General features: G+C 33.1%; 1 protein-coding gene across 5 annotated transcripts in view; it reads right to left on the reverse strand.

Annotated features, from left to right (window-relative positions):
• LOC136027371 (calmodulin-binding transcription activator 1-like) overlaps positions 1–20,113 on the reverse strand; it is a 286,895-nt gene that overhangs the window by 17,192 nt on the left and 249,590 nt on the right. For all 5 annotated transcript variants that reach the window (XM_065704557.1, XM_065704554.1, XM_065704556.1 and 2 more), the window contains 5 exons: positions 17,465–17,607; positions 14,968–15,143; positions 13,070–13,251; positions 10,968–11,113; positions 6,318–6,517 (listed from right to left, as the gene is read on the reverse strand). In XM_065704557.1, the coding sequence (XP_065560629.1) occupies positions 6,318–6,517; positions 10,968–11,113; positions 13,070–13,251; positions 14,968–15,143; positions 17,465–17,607 (847 nt within the window). The remainder of the gene's footprint in view (positions 1–6,317; positions 6,518–10,967; positions 11,114–13,069; positions 13,252–14,967; positions 15,144–17,464; positions 17,608–20,113) is intronic.

Here is a 20,113-nt window from a genome sequence, read left to right on the forward strand (position 1 = left end):
ATTATTAGTAATGTCAACTATTTATTCTATGGCTTTTGTGATTCAGGGGTCATTCTTAATGAATTGGGACAAAATTTAAGCTTTAGTGTAAAGAGCGAGGATCTGACAAGGGGGCGAACCCCCTCATATATGTAATAAAAACATGAGAATAAAAAGTTTTTTACGTAAGCTAATTTATAAGTTACGTATATCTTTTACTAATAGAAACCGTCTGAACCTGTTGTCAAAAACTAAGCAATACCTCCGAAGAAAGGCTATATTTCTTGCTGAGATTGAATAAAAAAACAAGTTTTTTCAACTGAAAGTAAGGAGCGACATTAAAACTTAAAACGAACAGAAATTACTTCATATATGAAAGGGGCTGCTTCTTCATCAACGCCCTGCTCTTTACGCTAAAGGTTTTTACTGTTTAAAAAAAAAAAGAGTTGAGAGAAAGAGTCTAAGTTTAGCGTAAAGAGCGGGGCGTTTATGAGGAAGCAGCCCCTTTCATGGCTCCTCATCAACACCCCGCTCTTTACGCTAAAGGTTTTTACTGTTTAAAAAAAGAGCTGAGAGAAAGAGTCTAAGTTTAGCGTAAAGAGCGGGGCGTTGATGAGGTAGCAGCCCCTTTCATGGCTGCTTCCTCATCAACGCCCCGCTCTTTACGCTAAAGGTTTTTACTGTTTAAAAAGAGAGTTGAGAGAAAGAGTCTAAGTTTAGCGTAAAGAGCGGGGCGTTGATGAGGAAGCAGCCCCTTTCATGGCTGCTTCCTCATCAATGCCCCGCTCTTTACGCTAAAGGTTTTTACTGTTTTAAAAAAAAGAGTTGAGAGAAAGAGTCAAAGTTTAGCGTAAAGAGCGGGGCGTTGATGAGGAAGCAGCCTCTTTCATGGCTGCTTCCTCATCAACCCCCGCTCTTTACGCTAAAGGTTTTTACTGTTTTAAAAAAAGAGTTGAGAGAAAGAGTCTAAGTTTAGCGTAAAGAGCGGGGCGTTGATGAGGAAGCAGCCCCTTTCATGGCTGCTTCCTCATCAACGCCCCGCTCTTTACGCTAAAGGTTTTTACTGTTTTAAAAAAAAGAGTTGAGAGAAAGAGTCAAAGTTTAGCGTAAAGAGCGGGGCGTTGATGAGGAAGCAGCCCCTTTCATGGCTGCTTCCTCATCAACGTCCCGCTCTTACGCTAAAGGTTTTTACTGTAAAAAAAAGAGTTGAGAGAAAGAGTCAAAGTTTAGCTTAAAGAGCGGGGCGTTGATGAGGAAGCAGCCCCTTTCATATACGAAGTAATTTCTGTTCGTTTTAAGTTTTAATGTCGCTCCTTACTTTCAGTTGAAAAAACTTGTTTTTTTATTCAATCTCAGCAAGAAATATAGCCTTTCTTCGGAGGTATTGCTTAGTTTTTGACAACAGTGACAGACGGTTCAGTCCCATAATATCCCTAACCTTCAGAAAATTTTAACAGAACATAAAATAACAGAATAACAGAATTTAAGTACCGTAAAGACATAAAGCGCTTAGAGTTGTTGTTTTTTTACAGGAGAAAAGCCAAGTACTAGAAGGTTTTTTGTTTTTTTTACATGAGTCGAATTTGCTTAGTTTGGTACAACATTTACAAAATGAGCACAATGTAATGACTGGTTAACTTTTTGGCTTTAAAATGGTTGTTCGATGATTCTGTTGCATAAAATTCTGATGTGAACACTTCCGAGCAAATGTTAGGGCTATAGACTTACTTCACAAATTCAAACTATAAACGTTACTTGCATTATATTCCAATTGATAATTGGGCTGTAGAAATATTTGAAATGAACTTGGCCGGGCTGACATTAGGGTCTAAGAATTACTTCGGAAATTTCCAAAATCACGATTGATAATGGTGTTGAAGAAAAACTGAAGTAAACGTGTCGTGACAGAACTTGTTTTATAAATTCGAATTAAGACTTTACTTGTATTATATCGCAATTGATGATCGGATTGTAGAAAAATATGAGCTGAACAGGTATGGGCAGATGTTAGGTCTATAGGTTTCCACAAATTCACATTATGACGCTACTCGTATTGTGCCACAATTGGTGATTGTGTTATAGAAAAATCTGACGAACGTGTCCTGGGAAATGTTAGGGCTATAGACTAGACTACAATTTTGAATTACTACTTTATTTGTACTATATCAGATATAATGATTATTCTAATTAGTGCAAAATCCCAGGTGAAAGTGTCCTGGCACATTTTAGGGCTGTAAGACTTACTTCAAAATTCACATTATAGCTGGAAACTCTCTTTACTATAAGCAGAGGTAACTGAGTCTTCGGAGTTTATATTATGGTTTATTAGTTCTTTGTTCCTAAAATTTATTTCCAGAGTCAAAATTTTATGGTACTAACAATCGATATTAGCACTAGTAAGACTAATGAGTTTCCTAATAGATCTCTATAATTTTCTCTCTATAATAGATCTCTATAATTTTCCTTATTATGGATCAAGACTTTACGGTTTTTAAATTAACATTCTTTTTTTTTAAGTTTTAAAGAAGTCCAGCTCTATAGGTTTTTTTTTAAGTATCCTAACTGGTGAAGGATAATTGAGAGCTTATTAAATTAACTTTTTTTTTATCTTCTGTAGGGTAAACAAGATTGAATATATTTTTAGGGAATGCAAAAATAGTATAGGATTTTGTATGAACTTTTAGATTGTAAAATTTAGATTTGAAGTCGTTTTTTAATGATTGTTTGAAATTTATTTAAAAGTTAGTGGAATTTATTTTATATGTTGAGGGGGATACGATTCGCCTGGATGTGAAATATTTGATTTTTGTGAAATTCTTTTGAGGATTGCTGTAGCTACCCAACAACACAAGGCCCAGCGAGAGTAGAATGTGTTGAAATGTAATGTATTAAAGAAAAATGATGGTATGTTTATTAATTTTTTTATTTATGTAAATGTAGAGAAAAATATTTTAAACTGTTTTAAGAAAAGTGAAAGTATTTTAAAGTATAAGAATTTATATGCATTGTAAATTTGTATCTTAATGTCATATGTTATAGGCCTAATGAATGGGAGCAACCCCTTGCCGCCGTGGGTAGCTAGGATGAGAACTTTTGAAACTGTTGTATGGTAAAATTAATGGACGGAGAATCGTATGAATAGGGAAATTGTAAAAAAAAAATGTTTATATGATAAAGGTAGATAAAATGAACTAGAAGAGAAAAAATTATGTATGTAAGGAATTAGAAAAGTGGAAAGCTCTGGAATGTCGAGCAAGAGCTAAGATAGATAGGTAGTAAAGTGAAGAAAATAATAGTGAAATAGGGATGAATTAGATTACAAATAAGCAGGGAGTCTTAGATATAAAAAAAAGAAGAAAGAAACAGAATTGGTTTTTATTTTATTTTCAGGAGTACGAAAAGAAAACAATAACCGGTTTGATTCTATCAATCAACTGAAGTATCACTAACCCATCATCAAGGAAACGAAAAAGAAGAGGAAACGAGGAAAGGAGGACCAAATATTGCTGGATAAAAGAAAGAAGAATTTAAAAAATATACATTAGAAAAGGATTTTTTTCCCACTCCTGGACTAACATCCAGTTTTTTCATATGTGAGTTTTCTTTGTATAGGGTTCAGTGATTAAAGCCTATTTTTTGACATTTTCAAGATATCATACCCCAAAATACACATCTACTGTTGCCTTTATTTGTGAAAAATGAAACACAAGAACTTATATTTGTCTTAAGGTTTGATCTTTTATATTATAATTGGATTTTTAAAAGTAATTTTTATTTTGTTATCGTGCAGAGAGGACGATCAATCGGAGGTCTAGACCAAAATATTTGCATTATAGTCTATGTTTCTAACTCGCTCGCATTATATTTGCTACTCTTCTTTACTGTTTTTTTCGTTTTGTCATGATTAGCCACTGTGATCTCAGAAATTATTTAAGGAATGACAACCCTTCAAAATACGGAATACCTTTTTTATTTTTTTTATTTCATGTGGAACGTTACTACTATTACTACTACTACTACAAATAACTAACCACAGTACCAAGCCGCCTGAGGCCAACACAGCTAAGCATGCTCCTCTATCTCAATCTATTCAAAACCTCCCTTTTTATACCCGCATAGGAAGTTCCCATTTCCTTTAAAACTTTCTTTAAGACATCCCCTATCCCAACCGCAGACGACCAGATTCCGTTTGGCCCTAGACTGTAGGCAAAAATGACAATCTTTGGCAATCTGTCATCCTTCATTTTCAGGACGTGCCCTAACCATCTCAACCTTTCTACTATTATAGCCCTAGAAAGCGGGATTGAACCACACAATTCGTAGAGCGGTAATGTTTGAAATGCGGTCGGTCAGCCGGGTACTCAGAAAAATTCGTAGGCAATTTCTCTTGGAAACATTTAGTAAATGTTCATCCGCTTCCGGAGCGCCCATGCTTCAGAGCCATTTTTGGCCACTGTCATCACTATAGCTTCCAATATTCTAATCTTGGTTTGCAGACTTATCTCTCATTCCTCAAAACTGTTTTTTTAACTGCGAAAACACCCTGAGCCTTGGTTATTCTACTTTAAACATCTTCACTGTTCCCACGGTCTTTACCAATAATACTACCAAGGTAAGTGAAGCTGCCCTGATCAATCTTTTCGTTACCCAGCGTCACCTTTACATCTTCACTAATTCCAAGCCTTAGCGACTTAGTCTTCTCAACATTAATTTTCGAACCTATTCTAGCATCCTGAACTCGCAAAAAACTAAAAGTTTATTCATTTTGCTCAAACTTTCATCTAGGATACTCAAATAATCAGCATTATCTTAGTCCAAAAGATATTTTCCTCTCCACTTGATTTCGTGTTTTATTTTAATGTTTACTGTTTTATTTGTACACATACTGTTTTATAAAGTAGAACTGAGAGAAAGAGTCAAACTTTAGCGTAAAGAGCGGGACGTTGAGGAGGGAACAGCCCCTTTCATACACGGAGTAATTTCTGTTCGTTTTAAGTTTTAATATCACTCCTTACTTTCAGTAAAATTTTTTATTTATTTATTTAATATCTATAAAAGTGATTCATTTCATATAGACAAGTAATATGTTAAAAACAAAATGTCACGGTCTGCCAGTATATCCGTGGCATACATTTAGACGGTTTTAAAATCATTCATGATTTTCAACAGATAATCTTTTGGGTGGATTCAAGTTAATTTTGATATTTAAAAGGGACTATACAATACGCATTTTCTCTTCAAATAAGTCTTTTGCTATTTTTATCTGATCACAATTTTCCCACGTGATACTTTTGGCTGCACAGAGCTAACTGGATACACAGTTATTGAGCGATCTCATCTGCTGCTTAATAAAAGCCATAGAATTCACTTTTCTTCTTCAAAAGAGCCATTCGTCATTTCGCTAAAATCACTGTTTCACTGCGATCACACCTTAAAAAATGAAAAACACATTCTTAACGTTGCCTTCCTTCTCAAAGAAGATATTTTTTTTTTGCTAGATTAGGGTCTTCAGCAAGTACTCAAGAGTTATTAGATATTTTGTGACGTATGGTACAATTTTCATCCAGATATTACTTTTGGGGCGTTTCAACTTTCATAATGTAAATGTTCGTAACTTTACATAGCCAATTTCGTAGACCACACTGCTTTTCCTTTTACGAGACTTTAAGAGAGAAAAGCGGCTTTAATTTAAATGAAGCAGTGACAAACGTACTAAAACGTTCTAAAACAAAAAACAACGACAAAATATTAATCAAAAATCTCCAAATATTTCGACCCAACATCCGGGAGCTTTTATCAACGAAAGAAAAAAGGATAGAAAAAAGTCAAATCATTTATAGAAAAAGACAAAATACAGCACGAGAGAGAGAGAAAGAAAAGAACAAAAGACAAAATATTCGAATTATTCAAAAAATTTTATTATTAATTAATGTTTTGTTGTTGTTTTTAGTACATTTGTCAATGCCTGATTGAAATTAAACCGTTTCTTCTTTAATTCTCATATCTCTAGATAAGCGTAAAAAAAGTGTAAACATAAAAAAATTTAAACGCTAAAAAGCGCGTAAAAAACGCTGCTGTTCAAATTAAAAAAAAAATCGATTCATTTGAAATTTGCATAATATACAGATTCTTTGATGAAAAAAAAATACATAAAAGCCATATCATTCTTTATTGTATCCTCAAATGTAGGTACTTGGATATTGTTTTAAAACTCGCTGATTAGTTCCACTTTCTATGGTCACTCTTTACTTATGCCTAGTTTATATTTACAATAAAAGTAATACAGATAAAAGTTTGGCAAAGATAGTCTGGAATTATATTCAAATAGATTAACTTACTTTAGCCCCGAGCTTGGTGTTCCTTCACGACTCTGCCTCCCATTGATAGACACATCTCTGCACTGTCTGTAATAGGGATGTGATGGCGGGGGAAGACACAGTTCTCCTTCTTGCTTCTTAAAGCGTTTAGTTTCATAATAGGATCGAAACTGATTTTGTATCACCGCTGCGGCTCTGTTCATTTGTTTAGCATAAACGTACTAGAAGAGTTATTCATATTACGTACGTGTTTTAGGGATATAGGCCACAATATAATGCCGTACTAGAAGAGTTGTTCATATTACATACGTGCTTTAGGGGTATAGGCCAAAATATAATGCCGTACTAGAAGAGTTGTTCATATTACGTACGTGCTTTAGGGGTATAGGCCAAAATATAATGCCGTACTAGAAGAGTTGTTCATATTACATACGTGCTTTAGGGATATAGGATGCCCAAAATATAATGCCGTACTAGAAGAGTTGTTCATATTACGTACTTGTTTTAGGGTTATAGGATGCCCAAAATATAATGCCGTACTAGAGGAGTTGTTCATATTACGTACGTGTTTTAGGGATATAGGATGCCAAAATATAATAAAAAATGACTGTTATGTGTGGTAACGAGTATGATTAGCATTAAAATTATTTATTTTCCTATCTTTTACTTTTTTTGTTGCTGCTTAAAATACTAATTTTCCATACGTGCTTTAGGGATATAGGATGCCCAAAATATAATGCCGTACTAGAAGAGTTGTTCATATTACGTACTTGTTTTAGGGTTATAGGATGCCCAAAATATAATGCCGTACTAGAGGAGTTGTTCATATTACGTACGTGTTTTAGGGATATAGGATGCCAAAATATAATAAAAAATGACTGTTATGTGTTGTAACGAGTATTATTAGTATTAAAATTATTTATTTTCCTATCTTTTACTTTTTTTGTTGCTGCTTAAAATACTAATTTTCCACCAGAAATTTACGAAATATAAAGAATATAGCCTTTAATACTTTGAAGAAATTATTACACTTTTACAGTATACAAAATTTAAATCCAATTAAAACAGTAGAATTATTGAAAGCTTGTACAGTCTCAACTCAATAGTGAATTTGAATCAGGGTAGAAAATAGAAAAAGGAAGAAGAACACCAATGGTCTCATTCCTAAATAATCTGCCAAATATATGCCCAAATACAATAAAAAATTACTGTTATGTGGTCACGAGTGAATATTACGACACAATTAGGCTGCCAGGAAGATGAATCAAGCAACTGTGGATTACATTCAAAATTGTAGGGTATTTTAGGCTAAACTTTTATTTTTAATTGGTTTTTGTTGGTTAAAATTTATTCAATTGTTATCGCTTTTTAAAAGAGGGTAAAATCGTACATTTGCATATCGTAAATTCGCAAATTAGCATCTTTGATACCAAATGCATAACTTTATTTCCAAACACCTTATTTCTAAAAAACTACTTTAATTTGAAAAAAGTGTTTTTGTAAAATCGTAAAATATTGAACATCGCATTAAAAAACATTGTTTTCGTCTTGAGCCCCATAAGGCCTTCGCAAACGTTTCACTTAGAGCCTTTTAGATTATCCCAGCCAAAATAAGCGTGTATACACAATGATGCCTATTAACGATTCAATCACTTGCCTCTTTGTATTGCATACCTTACAAAGTCTATAAAACCACTTTTAAGCATGTGATTACATAAGAAATGAGTTATTTCAGCCATTTATTGAAAACGCTTTCTACGAGGTTTTCCTGTTTTATTTTAAATACCATCAGAAGTTTGTTCATGATTTCTTGCATTGTTCATTCTATATTTACGCTCTAGTTTATCGCTCTTGCGCACACCTACGTTCTTTCTTCAGTTAGAACCTTTTATAAAAGCAAAGGAATAGGTTTTATTTTTGGTAGATAAAAAAAAGAAAGAAAAAAAGACAGCCGATTCTTTTTTTTATAAAAACATATTCCACGTGTTCTGCAAAATAGACACTAACTATTCGAAATTAACATAAGACCAATTAACCTATTAATTAATCTGCAGTTGTTTTTCTTTCTTTCTTTTTTTTGTCTTTTCTTTCCTTTTTTAACATACTAAAACAATACACTAAGAGTTATAGTGGCACGTGACTTCAAGAGCTATGCATAGGACATCACCTCAAGTAAAAGGAGTTTATTCTCAGGGAAAATAATTTTCGATCGAATTGCAACTTTAAACATTTAAATTAAAATTATTCTAAATTCAAAGTGTAACTTATGTCTCTTAATGATACACCATTGCACCTAGCAAACGTTTTCTATTTCGTACGGGGCTAGATAATGTTACGGAGGTGCAAGATCAAGCTTTAAGTACCAGAGGCCAAAAATTTAAGTGACTTTTGCCCCTGGCCTATCTGACCTGCCTGTCTGATTTTAATTTTGGATGTTTCAAAACTAGAAAGTTTTCATGGCAGCATGATCTTTTCTTCAGTGTTGCCGCGTTGAACCATGGAAATAAATAAGCAAAACCAATTATCAAACAATTGTCTTAACTAACAATCTTTTGATTCCTAAGGACAACTAAGTCTCCTTAAGTCGTTTTTTGTGACATTTTTTAGCTCAATTTTACTAATGTTTCACAAACGGCTCTTTTTCTATTCTTTCGTTAATTTGGCAACAGCTGCTACCAAAATCTACACAACCGCATATGATTATCTTTCGTTACAAACAGATTTCCCCATTTTCGCAATTTTTCTTTTTCTTATATATATTTATAGGTGTTTACTTCACTTGGTACTTTAATTTTATTTGAAACATTAGAGTTCAAACTACTCTTCCAGTTCGAAGGCCACTTCAAACTACTCTTTTGGTAAGGTTAATATCTTTGATATCTTCTGTTTTTCATCAATAGAGAGATTCCAAGGAAAAGGCTAAATAGAATAATTCAATGGAAAAATGAGAGAATCGTGAATAATTTGATATTTCCAACGAGGATCTCAACGAGATTCAGATGGTGGTAAAAAATATGATTTCAAATCAATAAAAATTACAGAGCAAATCACAACCTTAAAGGAATAGAACATATTAGCGTTAACCAATCTATAGACTTAGCCGATACCTACACTTAAGAGATAGTAAGCTGAATGTATTCATTTAGTGTTATCATTTCCACAGGAGCTGTGCATTTTCACTTTAACCCAAATAACCAGATTCTGATACTTCATTGATAGTTAGCACAACTAATTAACCATAGAACTGCGTTGTGTAAACTGTGTCAAACCACGTAAAACTGTTTTGTTAACTGTGTAAAACCGCGTTATGTTAACCCTATGAACAAAATTTGTTCTGAGATTGCTTCTTTTCTCTGTATTGCAGAACTACTTGGTAATTCTTGTTAAATAAGAGGAGACTTAATCATAGGAAATAGAACACAAATAAAAGAGAGATTCAAAAGGTAGTTGGTGGTGGGAGCTTATTAGCTAGAGAGCTTGGCTTAAAATGTGAGTACAAATTTATTGTTTCTTTTTCTATCTTTTAAGATGAACCTTTTTCTAGGTTGGACCATAAAACATGGGTGACTCACAAGAAAGAAAATGACGCTAATGTCGACAAAACCACCAAGGCTATCTAGTGCTTGGCATCTCTTGGATTTTTTTTTTAGTGTAATAATAAGGCCAAATGGCTTTCGTTGGCAAAATTAGTGTGGCACAAAGCGCCATACTCAGTTTCTTAAAAAAAAAAACACAAATAAGAAGCTTCAAAAAAGCCAAGAGACACCAAACGCTTGCAAACCCATACTCATTGGTGCGGAAAGGAAACAGGACTCTCCCCACCCCAAGTTAAATAATAACACCCATGGAATGTTTTGTCAAGCTAATATATATATATATATATATATATATATATATATATATATATATATATATATATTCTATATATATATATATATATATATATATATATATATATATATATATATATATATATATATATATATATATATATAAATATATATATATGAGTGTCCCGGTCGTCATTTATATTCCCTGTGTCCCGGTTTTTAGTTTTCTTTTTCTCCTTTATTTTTCATTTTTTTTCCTTTTTTTAGTTTTTATTTTCTTTTTCAGTTTTTAGTTTTCTAGTTTTTTTATTAGTTTTTAGTTTTTTTGTAGTTTTTACCTTTTTTTATTTTTTTTTATAGTTTTTTTCTTTTTTAGTTTTTAGTTTTTTACCTTTTTTTTTAGTTTTTTTTAGTTTTTTAGCTTTTTTAGTTTTTTCTTTTTAGTTTTTTTGTAGTTTTTACCTTTTTTAGTTTTTTTTCTTCTTTTGTATTAATGCTAAAGCCAAGGTTCGAACCTGGTACCTCTCGGACCTAGAACCTGGAACATAACGCTTTACCAACTCAGCTACTTCGGCTTGAATACATTCGTTTTTGAATTGGTATATGATGACTAACTTCATGACGACATACAGCTCAATCATTATAATGACGTCAGTCGACAGACAGACAAACAACTTGTTTTTATATATATAAAGTACGGCAGATTTTGATATCTGCATGTAGCCTTTGTTACTTGCCCAAACTCAGTTTGGTTTGATTACAGTGGACCATTCATATTGAAATTCAATGTTAGAATATTTTGGAATCAATTCAATATCATAGGAGGATAAACCTAACTTACCTGTTTATAACGCCTATAATAGTTCTGTATAAGACTAGCAGCTTGTTTTTCACGATCCTGCTCTTCAGCCTTCTTTCTGCCCTTGTAGGACCGGTATGCCTTCTGTATCATTTTGGCTGCTTCATACAGTTCCTTCTGCTCTCGATCTAAAACATAAGGTAATGCACAAATTGTTATTGGCGAATTGTAACAATTAGATTAATTCCATAGATAGACTGTTATAATTATTGTCACTTCAAAAAGCTAAGGATTATCAAGATTTTTCTTAGGAGGAAGAGGATTTTATTTTTCTAAAAATTAATTTTAGAAACGCACTAGATCTCTAAGCGATGCAAATATAAAGGAGTAGGGGTGCTGGTGAACTATTTTGAAAATTCCAACAATCCGTCTTACAACTTATGACATTGTCTTAATCTTGGCTATCCTTCTGTATAACTAACCTAATTATTTTAAACACATTGATTCTCACCGATAGAGATAGATGTGCTATTTTTAAAGGTTTTAAGCAGGTTTTAAGAGGTAAAGTATAAATACATGCTTTGCCAATATCGTCACTATTACACCTACAGGCTCCTTCTCATATTTAAAAATTTCGAAAATATTGGCAAAAATCGTCTGTTGAGCTGCATTCCGTCATCAAGGTAATGCAGATTTATTCAGACTTCGATCTTCCTGATCTAAATTATTCTGCCGATCCTCCCTTTGAGAACAGCTTACAAAATTTTTAGTAATTAACTTCGGCATTTGAAAATGTTAAATACCTGATATGTCCTTTAGGTGATAAATCGACAATGGAGTCTATAATGTGCTAACATCGATCTGCAATCTACATCGATAATGCCTGGGAGTGCATTCTGGCTCATATAACTTAAATGACATTTCCTGAGTTTCGCACAGTATCAGTAGAAAAGCATAGATTTTGCTAGACAACAGTCAAAGTAGTTCAACTTTGGATTAATGCACAAGCATTTCAATTGAAAGAACCGCATTTGACCCGAAGTTTTTAATTAGAAGCTGAAATAAACCGCCAAAACGGTCCAATACAGAAAGATTACATCCTAACCAGAGGTGACTTTAAGGGAGGGGGGATGGTAGAGGGGAGACTTACCCCGATCGCAGAAATTTTAGAGGCGCAACATTTCAAATAAATAATCTAACGATCATAGTCACTTTGTAAATTTAGAAATTTTATTTTCATTCAAATAAAATAGAGGGAGCAGTTAAAAAATGACAATAATTAAAAAATAAACTATTAACCCGGTATTCGTTGGTACTCGTCTATTAGCCAGGTATTTAGACCCGGTATTCGCAACTGAAGAAAAGAGTTAACAAATTTTTTTTGATATATTTTCCCTATAAATGCTCAGAATAAAATCTACTAAGCCCAAATTAGCAACGATTCACGGGGGTACCAAATATTAAAAAACCCAACGTAGATAGGATACCTCCAATCTCACTGATTAAACATAAATAACTGATAAAATAATTCCTTTCTTCGTGAGCGCATGCTTAATGTTCGTGATAAAAAAGAAGAAGAAATCGTTGAAAACAATATGAAGTGAAAAAATTTGAAGCGAAAGTATATTTTAGTCATAAAAATACAAAATTCAGAAAGAGATTGGATAAAAATTAAAAAAAAAAAAAACAACAAAAAACAACTGAACTACATATTCAATCTACTACAGAAGTTTTTTAATGTTCTACAATTTAGTTTCATTTTTAGTTTTTGTACATTTTAATTATTGAAAGGGAGTATCAAAGGGGGAGAGGGATATAGTTGAAGCTTTTTCCCACTCTAAATGAAATGGCTGCAGCAAAGAAGTGTCCTACATGATACAATAAAGCTTCGTATTTGTTAAATCCTAATATATTACACTGTTCTTAGAAAAAAGCTCAAAAAGATGTGTCCTTTAAATTGCATGTTCCTGTAATTACTGTTTTTTTTCTTACTGAAGTAACGATAACCCAACATATTTCATGTTTTGTCCTTGACCAAATTTTGAAGGCACCTATGATAATCTATACACCAGGATACACCAATTTTTATGTCAAAGATAAAACAGGGTTTAAGTCAATAGTATACAAAATTTTAATTATTCTACCTGATAAGGTGAGGTTTGAAAAATCATTAATAAAGATTGAATTGGACGCTTGAAAGAACTCAGTGAAATCAGCAGTCGTTGGTGGAGGGGATGGACTACCCATGGAGTATGAGCACGGAGATTGTAAACAGCTGGAGCTTCCCGGTGATAAGCTGGAGTTTGGAGTCCCTGGATCACAGTACCTAAAGTAAGCACAACATCAGGAAACGTATAAAGTTGGCAATTTACTATGTAAGCTATAAAATTTTTATAGCTTATTCTTGGTTTTCAAGCCTATTTTTTTCTTCTTAGAAAAAAAGAAATCATATTTAGTTATTGAAGAACAGAACAACAGTTTATTTAAAATCGATATTTAAGAAAGCAAAAACAACAGTTTAAAAATTCATACAGATTAGAGTGAAATAATATTAATTTTTGGCTGTACTTTTGTGTTAGATTTGTATTTAACTCCTTTAAAATATCTCCAAGTTCATAAGTTAATTAATGTTTTCTTCAACAACCTTTCAATAGCTTATTAGCCCACTTTAACTTTGACTCTTATAATAAGTATTGTAGCCGTTCATTTTCCCTTTAACTTGGGAACTAGAAATTTAAACCAAATTAGTTAAAAGCTTCGAAATAAATGACATACGAGCTCCAAGCAACTATTATTTTCTTAGACGAGTTACTTACTCTTTCAAATGGGTTAAGGGAGTTAAATCTGCATCTTACATGTAGAATCCCCTCCCATCTTTTATTTTAGTTACCTTCCTAAGTGACCTTATTGATTTGACATTTTCTCTATCCTTCAGAATTCAATACTTTAAGCTTAACCACCCATATTTAAAAATTGAAAGAGTTTTCATAATCTAGGCAATCTGGTACTTGGAGATACTTTCTCCCTTCTCTAAAGGAAAAGTGGAGGGAGTTTTCTCCCTCCTCTTCATTTCCTCATAGAATCTTTCGGTTGCTTTTGATAAATGTTCCTCGTTAAAAGAACTGAAGCAAATATACAGATTTACACTAGTTATAATCATTTTTCCTAATCAGACACGTATCCAACGGAAAGGGCCCAATGATCTATTGATAGGTACCAAAATTTCTGGAACTTTAATAAATATTCCGATATTTTTGTATAATACATTTAGTTTTTGTTCTTTTTAATTTTGTTTTCCTTTACAATGAATAGTTGCACATACGTTATTCCTCCCGGCAAATATTTGACAAGAACTTAAACGAAATTGTCAAGTCTGAAACCGTTGCACTGACTCACAGCAATCCAAGTAAAAATAAATCTGAACTGAGCCATTTTAATCTCCAATAAAAGAAACCAAGTATGCTCCTTAAAAAAAAAGAAAAAAAAAAGACACAAACTAAAACCGTGTTCTTCAGGACACTCAAACAATGTATAAGAATTCAAATTCAACAAGGAAATAAACTTTAAAAATTTTAGAATAAAGAAAAAGGATAATCCAGCATTAAAGTGAGTAAAATTCCATAGAATTTGGGTTGCAGAGGTAGCTAGTAAGAGACAGTCACGTCCCTTAGTAGAAACTACAATAGTCCATACTTCCTAAAAATAGTCAGACCAAAACAAGAAGTACACTATTGGGACCACCCTGTCTAAAAGCACTATATAGGAAACTTACCGTCCCTTGGCTTGAACCACAAGCAAAATATATTTGCTAAAAAATTAAGAATTTAAACTTAAAACCGTAAAAACTCACCATCGAAGCCGAAAAATACATCGCAAAACTCAAACATATGGCAGTTGTTTTTACAAAATTTAATGAATAAAGGCTTCCAAGAATCTTTTATAACAAAAGATTGACTTGATATACTGAGGCACAGAGCCTTTCAAAGCCACTTAAGCTGACTTTTTTAGACACATTGAGTAAACTGAGTCAATTGAGACATACCTGTAAGAGTGATCACTGAACTCAAATGTGTAATCCAATGGGTCAAACAATGCTGAATCGTTCATAGATTCGATGGTTGATTCACTTCGAGTACTGCATCCTTCATTACTATTTGACATTGGATTTTCAACTGATAAACCATAACCCGAGTCATTAGACATGTCATCCATCTCCATCTAAGTAATAAATAATTTTGAGGCAAGCTTTTATTTTTGTAATGATAAGAGCATCCTCCTATGCACAAGTTTTGAACATTGGAGCATTCCAATATGTAACAGACTGTCTAACAAAATTTATTCCCAAAAACACATAAAAAATGTAGTCGCTCATGTTAATTCATAGAAACATTAACTATATTATCTATGCAGACTGAATCCGAGTGTGAGATCCCCCTGCTTTGTCTAAAAAGTCATTTGTTTAAGAGCCTGAATGGCATTATTCAGTTGAGAGCAGGATTCATCTAGGTTTTAAATCCTAACAGCGTCAAAGGTTAGTATAATAAAAAAAAATAAGTAACTAGTGTTTTAAAGTTGGTTACAATTAAATTTCACTGATTTTCTATGAAAGCAGAAGAAAGAAAAAAAAAAAAAAATGGGATTTTAAAACCAAAGCACGATGTTTCCTTTTGGAGAAAAAACTGTAACTACTTATAGTTTGATCAAACTGATTATTTTTTTTCCTTTATTGAAAATATGATTCATCAAAAGCACAGGAATGTAAAACGTTTATAATTGTAGCATAGACATTCTAAATATACATATTACAAGTCCAAAATGAAACACTTATATTAAATTGTATCTGTCCAAAGTGACAAGACCCACAAAGGTTAGCGGTATCCATTGCATGAGCCCTTGCCCATAACGTAATATCATTATTTTGCTATTATTACATACATTTTTTTACGGGATATTCTTCTATACGAGCAAATAACTATACACTTATTTTGTTCAAGACTTGCACTAATTTATTACGACCTTATCCCCTTTGATTGTTTTGTAGAGGCTGAGTCGGTTTGAAAGTAATTTTTATCTGAACATCGTTAGATTCATTTTCTAAATGCCAAAAGAGCAAATCATACCCACAGACAAAAAAAGAAGCAAAATGTGGAAAGTAGATAACGGAGTACCAGGTAACATTACTACACAGCAGCCAGGGGCGTTATCAATCACTATATTACAGGTGGGAAGAGGGAAGGGACAATTTCTTTAAAGTCTAGAGAAGTAAATTTGAATTTTCCCTCAGTCGTTTTAATGAGAATATCCCCATCAAAAATATTCTTTAATGAAAACAATTGTATCTTTCAGCATCTAGGTATTTTTGAATGAAAATAAAGGTATTTTTAAGAATCAACAGAGGAAAGGGGCAAAAAATTTAGGAGAGCCAATCTAATAGGTGTGAATTTCCAGGCTAATAACTGGAAAGAGCTTTAAAATCAGTAGAATTTTATCCCCATATTTAAATCATATCGATGCAACTGATGTCCATTTCTACAAAAACAGTAGTAGCTTATATACTCCAGAACTTCAAAAGATTCTAAGCATGAAGAAAACCTATTGATATAACTTGAAAGACTTTTCACAGCTTTTGGCCGAAACAAAATACCACTCAAACAATCATCGAAAACATTTATTTCTTACTTCAAATTATTAGGATAAAGGTAGCAAAATATGAAAGTAATGATTTTTCCCTGCTAGGGTGTTTGTTTTCCGAAACTGAGCAGACGTGCTAATTTTTCTTTTGTTTCTTTATTTTTTTTTACCTTCCTTCTCTTTATTCCCCTTTTATGTATCCTTCATTATGCTTTTCGTTTTATAACATGTATAAAACAAATACGTATACATGTCATAAGTAGGCTAAAATAATAAGCAGGTTCACAGAGCTGCATTTATTTTTGGCACAAAACGACTCAAACAAAATTTCTGCACAGCCGCTGAACCACCATGATGAGCAAACTTGCAACAAGAAATGGTGCAGTTTAATAAACACGTACAAAAACAGTGATTTTTGGATACAAATACAGCAATATGAGTTCAGGATTATTGTAACGAGATGCCATTAGTTAAGAGATCTACTCGATGAACTTTACTTCTTTAACTTTTATATTTTTAGCTCCTGAGCACTTGCTCCACACGCTAGACTAACGGTCTATACTATCCTCTGCTCATAGTTATTCATTGGTCAATCTGGACTAAATTCCGTCTTTCCTGACATCAAACGATTTTCGGAAACCAATAAAACTTATTATCATAAAATAAATCTCCATCAATCGCCAAATCCTTTGGAGTAAGAAAAGATGAGACTAAGTCCTTTAAGTTCTTGCCTATTTAGTTATAAATCTAATTTTAAAAAGACTATCACGGCATCACTAGCCGAACACTAACATGCTAGAAGACAATTTAGTTATTTTTGTCTAATTTACTAATATTTTGAACTGATCAGAAAAATAAACTACGTAAATAATCTAGTTAGATTATAAATAAGGGGGGAGACGACAAACCTTAATCCTATCGGGAATAGCAGCAATTATTTGTTCAGCTAAGGTCAATACACGGGAGTCCTGCTCACCAGTCAGCTGAACAAGATTAAAATCACATGAGCTAACACTCTCACGACGATTCTGACTAGTGGATTGACTGCTATCTATAAAAGAAATAATGAATAAATGAAACATGTCCACCCATTCATATTTCTGTTAGAGTGGTTCAGGATAGGATTTTTTTTTTTATTTGCTATCAACAAATACGTGATAATAACGAATAAAGATAAAAAATAAATATTAATATCAACAGTAATGATGTATGTCAACATTAACAAAACAATTAACAGATAAAGCGAAAAATACAATAAAGTCATAATACATTCATTAGAAAAAATTAAAAGAAAGAGATCATAGCTTGGAGAGGTTCTGGTCAGTTAAAAATTCTGTAGTGACAATCTGACACCGACAATTTCGTCACCCTTAACACATATTTAATTATAATACTAGATATTTCAGTAATAGAAAAATATTTAAAGTAAAAGCCAACCGTCTATCAACTCTCGACATGAATTCCTACAATAAAGCTATTAAAAAAAAAAAAAAAACTCATTTAAATGTTTCGCTGAACTTGACCGAACAGCTTCAAAATAAACACAAACAAAACACTAAACACAACATTAACTCTAAATTTTACTTGAATCGGAAGGGAGAAGCGTTCTTGTTTTCAAACACTAATTCATTTGCTAACTTCGTCTGAATTAAGTTTTTTTTTTTTGGAAAAAAATGAGCTCAGTTTTTCAGATTTGAAACAGATACCATACTCATCTTTTCAGCTTTACTTTTCCCCCTTTTGTTCTTTTTTTTTGTCAGTTTACAAAATAATAGACAAAATAAACCATTCAATCAGTAGCCCATGCAACAATATAAAACAATTTTCTTTTCCTCTTTTAGTGTTGAACCGAACAATTTTTCATATTTAAATTTCCAAGATCATACATTTAACTTTTTGACGTAAAACTACACTTAAGCTTACTGAATTTGCGCGAACCATACATGTAAGGTTCTTCGGAGACGGGTTAACCCCCCAACATGTTTTAAAGGGTAAAAACTATCCCCTATTACGCTTAGGTCACCCTCCTCCCATTACGTCAATATGGATTCTACATGTTCATCAGCATTGCAATAAATATTTTGGAGTCTGAAAAGACCTTTTGCAGCTACATATGCAGGTGGTTATATTGGGAACCCAGTATTTTAGAGGATATACCATGTTTTTAAAGATATTTTTTAAAGACAGTTTTAAAGACATACCGAGACATGATGTACTATGCCTCTTGGGTGATCTTAACAGCAAAAATTGGAAATTGGAAATGATTACACTTTCTGTCCGGAAGTCCTCGGAAAGGATTGTACTGGAGAACAAAACGACAATGGGGAATTACTGATTTATTTTGCCCTTTTACATAATCTGGTGACAGGGGGAAGTCTTTTTCCTCGTCCAGACATACATAAATACTCCTGGACTTCACTTGACGGTCGAATAAGAAACCAAATCGACCATTTTCTCATTAATAGGAAGTGGCACTCAAGTCTGCAGGATATCAGAGCTTATAGAGGAGCATATGTAGGATCTGATCACAATTTAACGACAGCCACCATTCTCTTGAAATTAAAGACGCATCTAGGAAGGTGCCCACTACCTCAAAACCACTTTTCGCATCAGCAAAGCTAAAAGACAAAGAAATGAACAAATTATTCAGTATCAAATTATCCAATGTTTGAAATCAATGTTTGAAGATACAGATTGTGAGATAATATGGGAGAATATGAAATCATGCTATCAAGAAGTGGCGGAATCAATAATTGGGTACCGTCCGAAACTGAAAGATGAATGGCTATCTCAAAAGACATGGGACCTGATCGCTGAAAGGAAAAAGATAAAAAGCTAACTCCAGGGTGCCCATGTACCCAAGTGTACAAATACACAAGCAAAGCGATTATAAGAGGATCAACAAAGAAATCAAGAAAAGTGCACGGACAGATAAAAGAAACTACATTGAGCAAAAGGTAATACTAGCTGAAGATGCAGCGAAGAGACGAGATTCTAGGATCCTTTATAAACTGACGAATGAAATAATAGGCAAGAAAGTGATTCAAGATGGACCTGTAAGAAATTCTGTTGGCGTTCTCATAACCGAGCGATCGGCAATTGATGAAACGGGCCAACCATTTTGAAAAGCTTTTGAAGAGACCACCGCCTGATGAGCTACTAGACGCACTCTCTATTGCTTCTCTATGCTTGACATCAATACAGAACTCCCGACTCTTGACGTATTACTAAAAGCCGCAAACAAATTAAAAAACGGCAAGGCACCACGCAAAGACCGTATCACGGCGGAGTTGATAAAAGCATCAATCACTTCATGCATATCTATCTGGTTGTCCTTGTTCCAAAAAAATTTGGATGACACAAAAAGTACCAACAGATTGTAGGCGCTGCACACAAAAAAGGCGATAAGACACTACCTAGGAATTAGAGGCATTAGTCTTCACCCTGGTAAACTTCATTCATACCTGGTAAACTTCATGCACTAATAATCCTCCTCAGAATACAGAGTCCACTCGACAAGCACTTAAGAGAAGAGCAACATGACTTTAGACAAGGAC

Source organism: Artemia franciscana, chromosome 5 (assembly GCF_032884065.1).
Source record: "Artemia franciscana chromosome 5, ASM3288406v1, whole genome shotgun sequence".
NCBI lineage: Eukaryota > Metazoa > Arthropoda > Branchiopoda > Anostraca > Artemiidae > Artemia > Artemia franciscana.